This window comes from Gossypium arboreum, chromosome 7, assembly GCF_025698485.1.
Source record: "Gossypium arboreum isolate Shixiya-1 chromosome 7, ASM2569848v2, whole genome shotgun sequence".
NCBI lineage: Eukaryota > Viridiplantae > Streptophyta > Magnoliopsida > Malvales > Malvaceae > Gossypium > Gossypium arboreum.
In genome coordinates this window covers 101,923,267-101,937,176 of record NC_069076.1, presented here as the reverse complement: position 1 = coordinate 101,937,176, position 13,910 = coordinate 101,923,267, and the positions used below count along the sequence as shown (strand labels likewise).

Sequence of the window (13,910 nt, the reverse complement as noted above, 5' to 3'; positions counted from 1 at the left end):
ATTTATATATACATATATATACATTTTACATATATACTCTCAATTATCTTTATAGGTATATTCATCGTGTTCTCATTGTATTCTCGTATTTCATACTATTGTTACATTTAATATCGCATGCATTGTCATTGTTTTAACATTATTGTTGTATGTATTATGTGCCTTGATGTATTTCCAACTATTATCTTTCGTTTCCCGACCACTTTTATATATTACCCCGTTGTTCATTATTTTAAAATATTTATTCGTGTTTTTATTTATTTCAATAAGCAAGGCAACGTACCGATTTAAACACTATGCCATCGATTTCATCGCTATGTTGGGTGAATATCAATCGACTCGTGTTAAAACGGTATATCCTTCTCAATAGAAAACGAAACTTGAAATTTCTCGTGTTTTGATCGGATCACAATTCAATGTTACTTTGGACTAGCAATTTTGAAAATTAAGACAACACTTGTTTATAAGATACCAATTTTGGGCGTCATGAGGTGCTAATACCTTCCTCGCAGAATCGACTCGAACCCAAATTTTCTCTAGACTTTCACGTAGACCTAAACTTGGCCTTCTTTTGTTTTAAAATAAATTTATTAGGTGTCCGATCACACCTATAAAAAGGATCGGTGGCGACTCCTTTATTAATAAAATCGAAAGTTGGTTATCAAATGTTTAATAAATCATCACAATTAGCGACCCACCGAAAGCTAAGCTAAAAAATTTTTACGTCGCTACAGTTAGCAATTAATACATTTATTATTATATTATTGAATGTATATAATTAATATTATTTTAAGTTAATATATAAAAATTATATATTAAATGTTGTAAATTTCATTGATAAATAGATATCATGTTGAGATTATAAATAAGAAAAATACTAAATATTTATATATCATAATTGTTAAATGTGAAAAAAAATGTGTTTTGGAAAGACTACTTGCTTTTTCATCTGGTTTATACTATGCACATTACTACAATTGAAGCATATGTTATTACCAACCAGAAGTTTATAGAATCACATAGTTTTAGTCTTTGACATGATCGATTAGGCCATCTTGGATCTATTATGATGCAAAGAGAAATCGAGAATTCAATTGGACACCCACTAAAGAATCAAAAGATTCTTGAATTTAAAGAATTCTCATGTGATGCATGTTCTCAAGGAAAGTTTATTATTAGACCACCACAAAAAAAAAAAAGGATTGAATCACTCGTAATTTTGAAGCATATTCAAGGTGATATATGTGGACTCATTCATCCACCATGTGGATCATTCAGATATTTTATGGTTTTGATTAGAGGTGTCCATAGATCGGGTCGGGCCCAACCAAAATCTTAAGCCCGGGCTTGGCCTAGCTTGAAAATGAGACTAAAATTTTACCCAAGCCCGATTGGGATAAAAATGCTAAAACTCGGGCATGGTCCGGCCCACTTGTATTAAATCTTTTATATATATATTAAAAAATATAATACATCAAAAATACTAAAAATATTAAAATAAATGTTTCTCAACAAATTGAAAATAAATTTAAAAATATGTATACTTGAATAACACTAAAATAGGTGCAACTTAACAAGCAAATATCTCTAAAATAGTAACAAAATTAATAATAAAATAAGAGTTATAAATATCCAAATAATAACAACAAAATAGTAGCAACATAATAGTGAAAACAACAAGAAAGTAGCGAGAAAACAACAAGAAAATAGCAACAAAACAGTAAAAAATAGTAAGAAAATAGGAAAAAAATAGCTTTTTTTTTTTTTTTTTTACAAATTTAGGTCGGGCCAAGCTTGATCCAAAAAAGCTTTACCCAAGGGTTGTCACGTTTTCTAAATAGGCCTTATTTTATTGCCCAAGTCTATTTTTCGGGTCTATATTTTTACCCAAATCCTCTCACTTTTCGAGCGTGTCACCCGGCCCGACCATCATCCATGACCTTATACAAAATGAGTATCATATTCATCATATGAGTCAACACATTATGGCTAACTAACAAAACACTAAACAAAGACTCGAGTCCCTATACATGCCAAAAAGCAAAACAACGAAACTAGCTATACCAAGGTCTTGAGTGATAGTGTGATCGAAGCTTTTGATGTCACTGGATCCTCGATGCTAGCTTGGCGACACTATCAGGAAAGAAAAGAAAGGAGGGTAAGCGTGGGAGCTTAGTACGTACATATATGCAAATAAAGTGTAATTATAAGAAAATCATATTCATCCAACGGTAGCTTGTCATGCTTAAAAGATATAAATCACTTAACGTCTCTATCTTACTCTCCCTTTCATTCATGTATACTTAATACATCTCATTCCTTACTCAGGTCCTAACCATGAGTTCAGTATGCATACCTCATCAAAGTATTCACCAACTAAATCTTCGGGTTACCCGTTGAACTCTCGAAATACATATGGATACGTGGGGAATTTGCATCTAATACCATATAAGAAATCAGGGCTACCTCCTGCTATGAAACACTCACATCTGAGCTACTCACGGGCCTTTTTATCAAGTCAAGACTCGGACCCTATAGCTATCATGTAAGATTTGTTCATTGAGCCACTCATGGGTCTGTACACAAAGTCAGTACTCGGACCCACGTTACCTATAGCATTTATCTCATGAACTCAGACTCAACTCATGAGTTCAGACCATAATTTTTCTTTCATAACATGCCCCTTTGTATCCTATGCTATGTCTAAGGTTCAACGGGACTTCATATCTGATCGAATAGCATCGCATTTGTTCACATTGTAATTTACTCGCATAACATGTCACTTATACATTCATGGCAACAATTAAAATTTAGATACATAACAACAATAAGCTAATTACACATGTATATTATTAAAATATACCAAAGTAAGCTTCAATAACACATTATTTACATTTGTAATTACCTCGATACAAAATGATGAAGACGAGCTTAATCCTCGTAAACTTTGTTCTTACCCTGATCAAGACCCGAATCACGTTTCTCTTGATTTGTAAGAGATGTTAATGGATGATATTTTGAGCTCTCAAAATCCCCCTTTAGAAGATGAAAATAAGCTGAAGAAGAAGAAATAAAAAGATGAAGCCTTTTTGTTTTATTTTATTTAAAACTAGTCAAAATTAGTGACCAAAACACCACCTAATCTTGACTTTCCCATCAATTTGTCCCCTATGGCGCCACCCTATTTTTTAAGGGTCTAATTGCTCTTTAGGGCCCCCAATTTAGGTTCTTTAGCTAATTGAGACTCTTATCTAATAAAATAGGACTTTTGCACTTTATGCGATTTAGTCCCTTTTCACAATTAAGCAAGCAATCGCTAAAATTAATTCACCAAATTTTCATGTCCTTATCTAACCATGCTACAATACATAAAATGATATTTAAAATAATTTTCTTGACCTTGGTTTAGTGGTTCCAAAATCACTATTCCGACTAGCCCCAAAATCGGGCTGTTACAAATATAATACATCAAAAATATTAAAAATATTAAAATAAATGTTTTCAAACAAATTGAAAATAAATTAAAAAAATATGTATACTTGAATAACACTAAAATAGGTACAACTTAACAAGCAAATGTCTCTAAAATAGTAACAAAATTAACAATAAAACAAGAGTTATAAATATCCAAATAATAATAACAAAATAGTAGCAACATAATAGTGAAAACAACAAGAAAATAGCAACAAAATAGTAAGAAATAGCAAAAAAATAGCTCTTTTTTTTTTTTGCAAATTTTGGTCGGGCCAGGCTTGATCCAAAAAAGCTTTACCCAAGGGCTGTCACGTTTTCTAGGCCTTATTTTTTTTGCCCAAGTTCATTTTTCGGGCGTATATTTTTACCCAAATCCTCCCACTTTTTTGGGCGTGTAACCTTGTCCGACCATAAACATGTCTAGTTTTGATAGATACATCTACTAAGTGGTCACATGTGTGTTTATTATCGACTCACAACTTGACTTTTTTGAGACTACTTGCTTAAATAATTCGATTAAGAGCACAAATTCCAGATTATGCAATCAAGCTCGTCTTGATAATTCTAATGAGTTTACATCCCAAGTTTTAAATGATTATTGTATGTCAATTGAGATAAAAGTTGAACATCATGTAACTCATATTCATACACAAAATTGTTTAGTTAAATCATTTATCAAACGTCTCCAATTAATAGCTAGGTCATTGCTTATGAGAACAAAATTCTTTATTACAACATAAGGACGTAATATTTTGGCATGCAAAAGTATTTGTGCGCATTAAACCAACAAGCTATAATAAATACTTTTCATTACAATTTACTTTTGATTAAGAGTTAAATATTTTTCATTTTAAAATTTTTAACTGTATAGTATATGCTTCAATTGCTCCACCATAACGCACAAAAATGTACGCTAAAAAGGTCAAGACTTAGCAGTGTAGTTGAAGAAGAATTTTAGGGTGTTTTTTTTTTTTTCTTTTTTGGTTTGTAACGCATGAAGGAGGAGGGTTTTGGGATCCAACGTGAATAAGGCTGATACAATCTAAATTTATTTATTTTATAAATTAAGTTTAGATTCTCAACGAAGCACTAACAGTGTTGATAAAAAGGCTAAAAGAACTCCAAATATTGAAGTAGGAGTCTTTTCATGTATTTACGTCTGTATGAATTTAATGTTGAGATTTTATTTTGATTTAAATTAATTTATCATGTGCGAGATTTGATCAAATGTATTATAATTTAAATTTAAATATATTTCGATTATCAATTTAATTATCATAATTATATGAATATATTTATCGTAATTATAAATTTTATATATTATACATATTCACACTACAAACCAAAGTAATGCAACAAAGATAAGCAAAACGCTCATTTGTTATCTCAAAAGAAAAAAGAAAAAAAGAAAAAAAAAAAAAAAACTAAAAGGCTCACACACTTATTCATTTAGGTTAAATTATGTTTTAAGTTTCTATAGTTTAGTTTTTATACTTTTTAAATTTTAAAATTTTAATCTTAATCAAACGATAATTGTTAAAATTAAGTTATGTTATTTCAAAAATTTGATGCAATAAACATATTATTATATATGCAATGTCATGTTAACTTGTTATTTTCACATATTAAAATATTTTTTTCAAATTTTAAAAAGTATAGGGACTAAAATGATTCAATTGAAGAATATGGACTAAATCTACAATTACACGCATAATATGAGATTAGTAATTAAATTTAACCAAATAAATTTAATCACTACTGTTTAGGTCTGAACGAAAATTGCAAATTTTAAAAAGCACAAGGACTACAATTGACTAAATTAAAGTACAGGGACTAAATTAAAATTTTTATAAAATACAAGGACTAATAATAAAATTTAACTTAAGCAAAACCCTCACTAATTATCCCAGAAAAGGAAAAAGAACAAGTAAAAGCTCATCAAATTTACATTAGCAACAAATTTTATAAAAAAATTGACTCAATTTAAAAATAAATACAAGTAATTATTTATTTTCCATATATTAATTTATACAAACATAAAATCCTTTCTTTAAGACAAATTCATGTAAATTAAGTATTAACTCGATTAATATTAATATTATTAATAATTGGAATTTAAGAAAATCTAGGAATAATTTTAAAAATTATGTGAAAAGTAACTGATAAGAGATTATTAAAAAAAACCTCTGGGAAATAAAATGAACAATACCCCCAGTCATGACACGCACGAAAGAACGGCTAACGTTGAAAAGACCATCGTCTACTCCCCCTTGGATTATCTATATTTGACTGTTAGATCCATTTCTCTCTTTATTTATTAACCGTTACAACGGCGAAGGGACAACGAGTCAGAGACTCAGTGCCCCAGAAAATGCCATGTGCCCCGCCATTAAAACCCATCCCTGTAACGGCTACTTTCCACGCATTCTCACCTATATATATATAAATACACTCACTCACTCACCAACCCAACTCACCTCTCTTCTTTTATCTAAGCACTCAGTCCTCTGCTTTCTCTTTTTGAGCTCAGCTTTTTCAAGCTTTTGATGTCCCCATGGCTGCTAAAGCTTTTTCAAGAAGTATAACTCCTTCTTTGGTGCTTTTGTTCATATTTTTAAGCTTTGCACAAGGTAAAGAAATCATGGTTGGTGGCAAAACAGGCGCTTGGAAGATACCTTCTTCTGAATCAGATTCTCTCAACAAATGGGCTGAAAAAGCTCGTTTCCAAATCGGCGACTCTCTCGGTATGTAAAGCTACTTATGTCTGCTGTTTCACTTTTGTGGGCATTGTTTAACAATTCCTGTTTGGTGTATTGTTACAGTGTGGAAATATGATGGTGGTAAAGACTCGGTGCTTCAAGTGAGTAAGGAGGATTATACAAGTTGCAATACGTCGAACCCGATTGCAGAGTACAAAGATGGGAACACCAAGGTGAAGCTTGACAAGTCAGGACCATATTTCTTCGTGAGTGGAGCAAAGGGTCACTGCGAGCAAGGCCAGAAGATGATTGTGGTTGTGATGTCTCAAAAGCATAGGTACATTGGAATCTCTCCAGCACCTTCGCCGGTTGATTTTGAAGGTCCGGCCGTTGCTCCAACAAGCGGTGTTTCAGGGTTGAAGGCTGGTTTGTTGGTGACAGGGGGGGTTTTGGTTTTGGGGTTGTTTTGAGTTTGATATCCATTAGATTATTTTATATGTAGTTGAGTTGCTATAGAAATAGCAAATTCATTTTTATGTATTGGTTTGATTATTCTATATTTTTTTGCATATGTTTCTTTACACATCTACGACCAAGCTGGGGTTAATCAATCCTCAATCCTCTTAACAAGTTATGGTTATGGTAGATATACCATAAAACCAGGAGGAAACATGTGAGATAAAAAACTAAAATTTTCTGTCAATAATGTTACCAGTTACTCAATCAAAGAAGATACCAAAAAACCAAAATTTAAACCGGAGTTTTTGCATTTTCAATCTTTTATTTGACCTAATAGTATTTCCATCCACATCGGGTTCTAATGATGTTTGCTCAAAAAAAATACATTTTATCCACATAAAAAAAATGCATAATCAAGTCCATAAATACCATTCATTCATGAATTTGTCATAATTTAAACTAACAAGGGTCTCATCTCTTCAAGGTAATTTAAGATGTTTTTGGAAGTCTTTTAAAGTGGTCCTTCATCTAAAAGGTTAACATAAAGATTCTTTTAACACAAGATCCATGACCCAGAAAACATTCTGTACATGCTATTTTGTCATAATGTGGTGGTGCATATAATATATGTGTCAATTCATTCCTTCTCTAACCCATCTACAAATGCATACCACAATATCTGAGGAACCAAAGGGTCGTCAAATCTTCAACCAGAGGATCTGACACCTCCAAGGCTCCCCCAACAGTTGCAGCAACTACTTTTCTGCATTTCCCTCTAGCTTTGGTTCAGTTTCAGTGGATTCGGAATTCGAGGATTGCTCCTCAGCGGATGAGGTGGATTTGATCGGTTTCTTGAACTGCACCAAGATCATGGTCATATTATCACAACCCTCACCGGTGGCTGTTGATGGTGCTAAGCACTTGTCAAGTACCCTCTCACAAACAACAGAAAGCTTGCTTTCCTGCGTTGCATTCAATAGTTTATACTAAGTATTCAAACCAGAGTATTCAAACATTACAGTTTGACGAAAGTTGGAGATGCTTATATACATACCGCTTTTAGTTGTTCATGAATGAAATCAACTAGTGTCTGACTTGACATGCAGTCCCTGAAACGTAAAATCCATAATTCAAAAGGCCTTAGGTAATGAGCCATGAAGAGTACGAGTAATCAACTAAATGAGACATATTAATTCTATTTCTATAAAATATAAGGAAAATGCACTGGATACCAGATTCCGTCACATGCCAGAACCATGAACTCATCATCATCACAAAGCTCAACCTAATAGAAAATTAGTAAGATGTAGAAGTTAGCGACTACAAGCTCCAAATATTTTTAGGACTGATATGAACATATATAGCAAAAGTAGGAAAAAAAATTTATAGTATAGTGATCTGGCCACCATGCTTAAAGAGATATACTTACGGTGTTTATATCTGGATTTGCAGTTACAATTTGCTTTTCAGCAGACAAAAATTTATTCTGCTTGAATTCCATGTCACCTGCAGCAAAAAAGAATTGATGGATTAAAACTACATATCTAAATCTCTTTCTCTCTTTACTTCCCTTATTGATGCATGGAAGCATTCATTTGCATAGGAAGAGGTAAAGTAATTACCTATCGCTCTTGCAAGATTCAAACTGCCATTGACACGTCCTGCATGTATAAACCCCCCAGCTTTTAAGATCCTTTCTTTCTCGACCTCAAGATCAGGTTTGTGATCTTTAGAGAGATTGTATGCCTAAACAAAAGGAAGCCATTTAAGAACACAAATAAAATAGACCATTAATTCAGACAGAAAAGTGCATTCCCTACAACAACACTCATGTTCGATGTCTCGTAATTAAAAGTACAAAAGCATATCGATCCACTAACAATTAAATTGATTAACAAGGATAATCTCGATTTTTAGAATCTGGCTGAGAAGAAATTATATCATTAATAGAATATTACCTGACCCTTTCTAGATATCACACAACGTGAGTCGCCGGCATTAGCAACGATAAGTTGGTTATTTCTAATAACTGCAACACAGGCTGTGCTACCGGAAGTAGGTCCAGGAAAGTCAGAATGAGGGCCCTGATTACAATTATAAAAAAGAAATATAAACTAAACACACAAGTTCTTGTGCCTTAATTGTACAAACAAATTAATTCATGAAAATCATGGATGAACCATATTATCATGCAATCACAGACAAACCCTGATTGTACATTTATGATACCTGCCTCAACTGAAAAGGTAAAATGCATAGTAAGATATTAATGTTCAAGATGGAAATAAACTCTCCATAATATAATCTGCATAGACACACCAAATCAGCTCAAACTAAAAGTAAACAAGTAGTAATGATGTTCGATTTTTCTTCTTTGATCTAAGTTTCCATCATAGTTAGTGGCTATCGTCAACTTTCTATTTAGCATAATAGTTAAGGACAACAACCCGGGAATATTCTTTTTGTTTACGTAAGTACCTCCTCAAAGGCCCAATTATCAACTTGGTCATTACTATCCCCACCCCTTGGAGACCATATCAATCCTTCTATCATGCCAGTAAACTTATTTAACTTATCGCCCAAAATGGCTAATTCTCTCCATCCTCTTTGTCCACGCATCATCTCATCCATTCTGCATTAAATGTAACTCAAGTTAGAAACATATAAAACAAAAAACATATGGAAAGGCATTTCAATAAACCTTGTTATTGCTATTTCAATATGCATGGAACATGCATGCGTATGTTTCTGCTAGAAGGACTTAAGCCTTGTGAAATTCACGATGAGATGTTAGCAGGAGTAAAAAGTGGAACAAAAAGAAAAATTCACTCTCACACTTCAAGTATCAAAGAATTGATCAACACACATTGTTAGTAGCAGGTACTAAACACTGAAATCCCTCAAATTATCGAGGCACCAGAACTGCTTTGTTGACCTCCCTAACAATGAGAACATAGTGAAGAACAAACATAATCAAATTACATAACCTGAAAAATGCTTCCTGAAGTGATGTTCCTATGTCCCCAGCTGCATATGCTTCATGCTTGAGAACCTGCTGATGAAGATATTTGGCACAGAACTTTGCAACCACCTTGCCTGCAAGTTATGAATTTGGGTAAGTTTACCATGAACGCTGGCAACTACTAAGACTTGTGACCGTATTTGTAAAAATCAGGATGTTATTCTCAAAGCGGTCTATAAAAGTATTCACCTCAGCATCAAAGTTAAGCCCCAGCAACTGTGACAACCAGGCCAGGGGGCAGGCAGGGGCCTCGGTCCCCCTGGTTAAATGGTACAATTCAACTTTAGTCCCTCCGAAATGTTAATAATTCAATCTAATCCCTTTTAGCCTCTTTGTTAAACAGAAAAATTGCATTTTTGGCCCCTCTCAAAAGTTAAAAATTCAATTGAAGCCATTTTAATACAAAATTTCTAGCTTTGGCCCCAAAGTAAAAAAAAAAAGTATCTTGCCCCCCCCCCCCCCAAAAAAAGAAAAAAGAATTCACATAATTCATAGGTTCAACCCTGATGAGGACCCTTTGTAGACAAAAAGTTGAAAAGTAGCTAAGAATCAAAGTTCATTTGAAAAGAGAATAGGTTCAAGCTCCTTCATAACCTGTATATGTAACTGAAAACAATCATAAGTACCTGAACCATCCAAGTCTTACCTCCATGACCATCATAAACACCAAAGAACGAAGTAGAAGCATCAAGATCAGGATATGCAGCATGCTATGAAAACAAATAATAAAAGGTAACTAACATATCCATATAAACAGAATTTGGTAATTTGAAAGAAATATATAAAATGTAAGGTCCAATATATATAACATATGGAATACAGATGACAAATTGACCCACATTACAAATAGTAAATGACAAAGAACTTCAATTCAATGTTTTGGAAGACCTTTTATAACAGACTAAACATATTTACCAAAATTTTTCCTCCCAAAAAGAAAAATTTTCAACCAGGTAATAGAATGTAGCAACAAGGATCCAAATTATCAAAACATTTGAAAGCTAGAGTTTTTTTTTGTTCTTATTGGGTCTAAAGGTTTAATTTGTCACTCACAGCATCTTCCATAGTAGCACGCCATCCTTGCATAGATGATAAACCATATCTAACCCTGTCATTCTCGCCATCTTCAGAGAATTTTTCAGTTTTGGGGGTGCTGAGATATATACCCATCTTTTTTCTGCAGTTGAATGAATCATGTTAAAATTTAACAGCTTTTAAATTCAATTGGCGTACTAGATCCCCATTTTTTGTAGCTAAAGAAAATTTAGAGTGAAATTAATAACTACACACAACAGAAATTCTTAAGCTAAATCAAAACTTAATCTTGAATAGTAATAAAAAAAATGAATGTTGAAAGAAAAGAAATAAGTAAGAGCAGGCAAGAACATGAAGCTAGATTAAATGCTAAGACAAAAAAAAAACCATAAAAGTTACACTTGGAAAGCTAGGCAACAAACTAAATAGTCACTAACTTTGGTAAGATCAAATTAAGGTCTTACATAACAAAACAAGAGAAACCCAGATGCTAATTTGATGCAAAAGATGAAATAACGCAAGATTCAAGCGAGAAAAAGAATAAAAATTTACAGGAAAAAAAAAGTGATGCTTTGTTAAAGAGTTGTTAGTAATATCTTTACATGCCCAGCTAAGGAAAACCCTACAGAAATTTCATGGAAACTGAAAGGAAAAACGAGGGATTATGAGGTGAAACAGACAGGAACTGAAACATTCAAAGAAAGAGGACAAATAAATAAACAAGCGAAGGAAGAAGAAGAGGATGAAAAAAAGAAGAAAATCAAAGAGCTTTATTAAATTTTCTTACTTTGGATTGAATAAAAATGATTAATTTTATTTGTTAGGAAAGCAAGCAATGGCGTGGCAGCGACTATTGTTGGAAAAACATATGTACTTCAAATATGTAAGAATGTTACTGTTAGCTGTATTAAATTGAAATCTAAATATTAGATTTTTATCTAATTTATTAGAATAGATATTATATATATATATATACTCGAGGATGGGATGAAATTTATGTATCTTTTATTAATTATTTAATGTCATTTTAATGTTTTTTATGTAATTGATATATTATTTTGATATTTTTAATTTAAATTTTAAATCCTGAACTTTAAATATTGGATACTGAACCTGAACACAAGATTATGAGTCCATAGTCCAAGATCTAATGTCCATAGTTTAAGATTTAAGTTACAAAAATTACCAATATGATGTGGCAATAACATAAAAATGATGTTGAAATGACATTAAATAATTGATAAGAGATACAAGATTATATAGTATCTCTTTATATTATTGAAGAGTATCGTTACAACTCGTTAAAAATATTAATTGTTAAAAATAATTATATGATATATTAAATTAATTATTTTATAAATTGAATCTCTAAATATGTTTTTATCTTATAATGAATGGAGAATTCTTTTTAAAAATCCTTAAAATGAACTTAAAAGAATTTATATTATAAAGAGTTGAATAATTTATTCAAAACATTATAACGTTATAACAAATTGTAGGTTAAAATATATTTTCCTAATTTTTATACTTTAAATTAGTAAATTGATTTTTATTTTAAGAAATTTATTATTATTTATTCCTTAATAAGTATTTTTAATATCATTAATAATAATTTTTTTGTTAGATATGTGAATTTTTTAAATTTCAAAATATAATACAAAAAAATTAATTTTAAAGTTGAATTTTAAAATTTCAAAAAGTAAAGAGAATAAATTTTAAAAATAAAATTAAAATAATTAAATTTTAAATTGTATGAAAATTATAGAAACTTGAAAAGTATATATTAACATAAATTCAAAATTCATATATAACCATGCATATTTATATTTATGTATAATTTTAAAATTTATCCCATTTAATAATTTTATATTAAATATATTATTATTGTTGATGTGAAGAAAAATATGCATTAATTATATATTATTATGAATGTTGTTTTTATTGCCAATTATTTTCAAATAATTATAGATTGAACATAGTAAGAATTATTCCAAATTTATGATGTAAATGTCTTTTAGTGTTGATGTGATGATGGCTCTCCCAACATAATAAATTGTGATCATATTTCTGTTTATGTAATAATTATACACAGTTTTTTAAAATTATTAGAGAAAATATCTCATACGCAATCAAATAATAAGTAATTAGAAAAGTCATAATTTACACATTTTTAAATTTATAATTTAAATTTAAATAAAAATACTTTCAATAATAATTCAAACTTTTGAAATTTTATTATTATTCAAATAGTAAATAACACATTTTAAAATTTTTGTAACTTTTCATATTTTAATAGTTTTTAAAATTTATTAAAATGTTTTTTTTTTCCGAATCAAACAATCTTATGAACCCTGTATAGTTTTCAGTGGAAGAAGACGCAAATTGCTTGGAATCCAAAACATAAAAAGAAAATGAATGTAAATTAAGGCATTGAATATGGAAGTCTGGTTGGTCGACTATTGGCCCTGCTTCTGCAGTTTTCTTGATAGTAACCCCTCCTAATCCCCTTTTTCTACGAATTTTAAAGAGATTTTAATTTTTTCCCATAATTTTTGCAAATTTTATGGGTTTTTATTGAAAATATGAAAACATTTCAATTTTTCTTATTCTATTAATATTTTAAAGAGTAGTGATTAAATTTATAAAAATTATAATCGTCGAGGGTTAAGCAAATTATTTTACCTTTTTTCTTAATAACTATCAAGATTTTTGGTATATTTAAAGTAATTTAAATTTTTATTAGTTCGGTTTCAAAATAAAATAAAATAGATATTTAATTAATTTATATGAAATTATATAAAGGTTGAAAGTGGTTGTTCGATATTGAATTAGAAGTGGAGCCCACAAATTTTGGTTTTTGGTGAACAAGTTGATAAGTGTGCAAGTCAGGAATCAGTCTAATTGATTGTCCAAGTAAAGGGCAACAAACATAGTCTCCTTTCTTCGGAATGGGGGAATCGAGATCGAGTGCGATGTGTTTAATTTTTTTTATTTTATATTATAATATTTAATTTTATTATTATTATTATTTTCACACTAAATGTAAAATAAACGTATTGTTCATCTAAAAAGGTTCTAAGAATAATTGTTTTCATCTTTTACTAAAACATACTGGTTTTTGTCTTCAATGTAAAATATGGCAGCATAGGTGCAAAGTTATTACGGTCAGTACCTTGCATACGAATTGTATTATGAATAGAATGTACAAGTAGATGGAACAA

The 13,910-nt window shown here is 30.6% G+C and overlaps 2 protein-coding genes across 11 annotated transcripts; one reads left to right on the top strand and one right to left on the bottom strand.

Annotated features, from left to right (window-relative positions):
* The first annotated feature begins 5,812 nt into the window (after positions 1 to 5,812).
* Positions 5,813 to 6,756, top strand: LOC108452937 (early nodulin-like protein 1). Its single transcript, XM_017750755.2, has 2 exons — positions 5,813 to 6,218; positions 6,297 to 6,756. The coding sequence occupies exons 1-2, from the start codon at positions 6,029 to 6,031 to the stop codon at positions 6,641 to 6,643; spliced, it is 537 nt and encodes a 178-aa protein (XP_017606244.1). The 5' UTR covers positions 5,813 to 6,028; the 3' UTR covers positions 6,644 to 6,756.
* Positions 6,757 to 6,999: 243 nt separating this feature from the next.
* LOC108452906 (probable protein phosphatase 2C 60) lies at positions 7,000 to 11,621 on the bottom strand. 10 transcript variants are annotated; one of them, XM_053030657.1, is made up of 11 exons: positions 11,478 to 11,607; positions 10,708 to 10,831; positions 10,301 to 10,364; positions 9,620 to 9,728; positions 9,111 to 9,264; positions 8,591 to 8,716; positions 8,255 to 8,378; positions 8,062 to 8,138; positions 7,865 to 7,917; positions 7,687 to 7,741; positions 7,000 to 7,594 (listed from the first exon to the last, which is right to left on the bottom strand). In XM_053030657.1, the coding sequence occupies exons 2-11, from the start codon at positions 10,822 to 10,824 to the stop codon at positions 7,388 to 7,390; spliced, it is 1,086 nt and encodes a 361-aa protein (XP_052886617.1). In that variant the 5' UTR covers positions 10,825 to 10,831; positions 11,478 to 11,607; the 3' UTR covers positions 7,000 to 7,387. The 10 variants fall into 10 exon arrangements, with proteins under 10 accessions (XP_052886617.1, XP_052886616.1, XP_017606206.1 ...); XM_053030656.1 differs by lacking the exon at positions 11,478 to 11,607 and adding an exon at positions 11,316 to 11,470; XM_017750717.2 differs by lacking the exon at positions 11,478 to 11,607 and adding an exon at positions 11,242 to 11,455.
* Between the last annotated feature and the right edge of the window lie 2,289 nt (positions 11,622 to 13,910).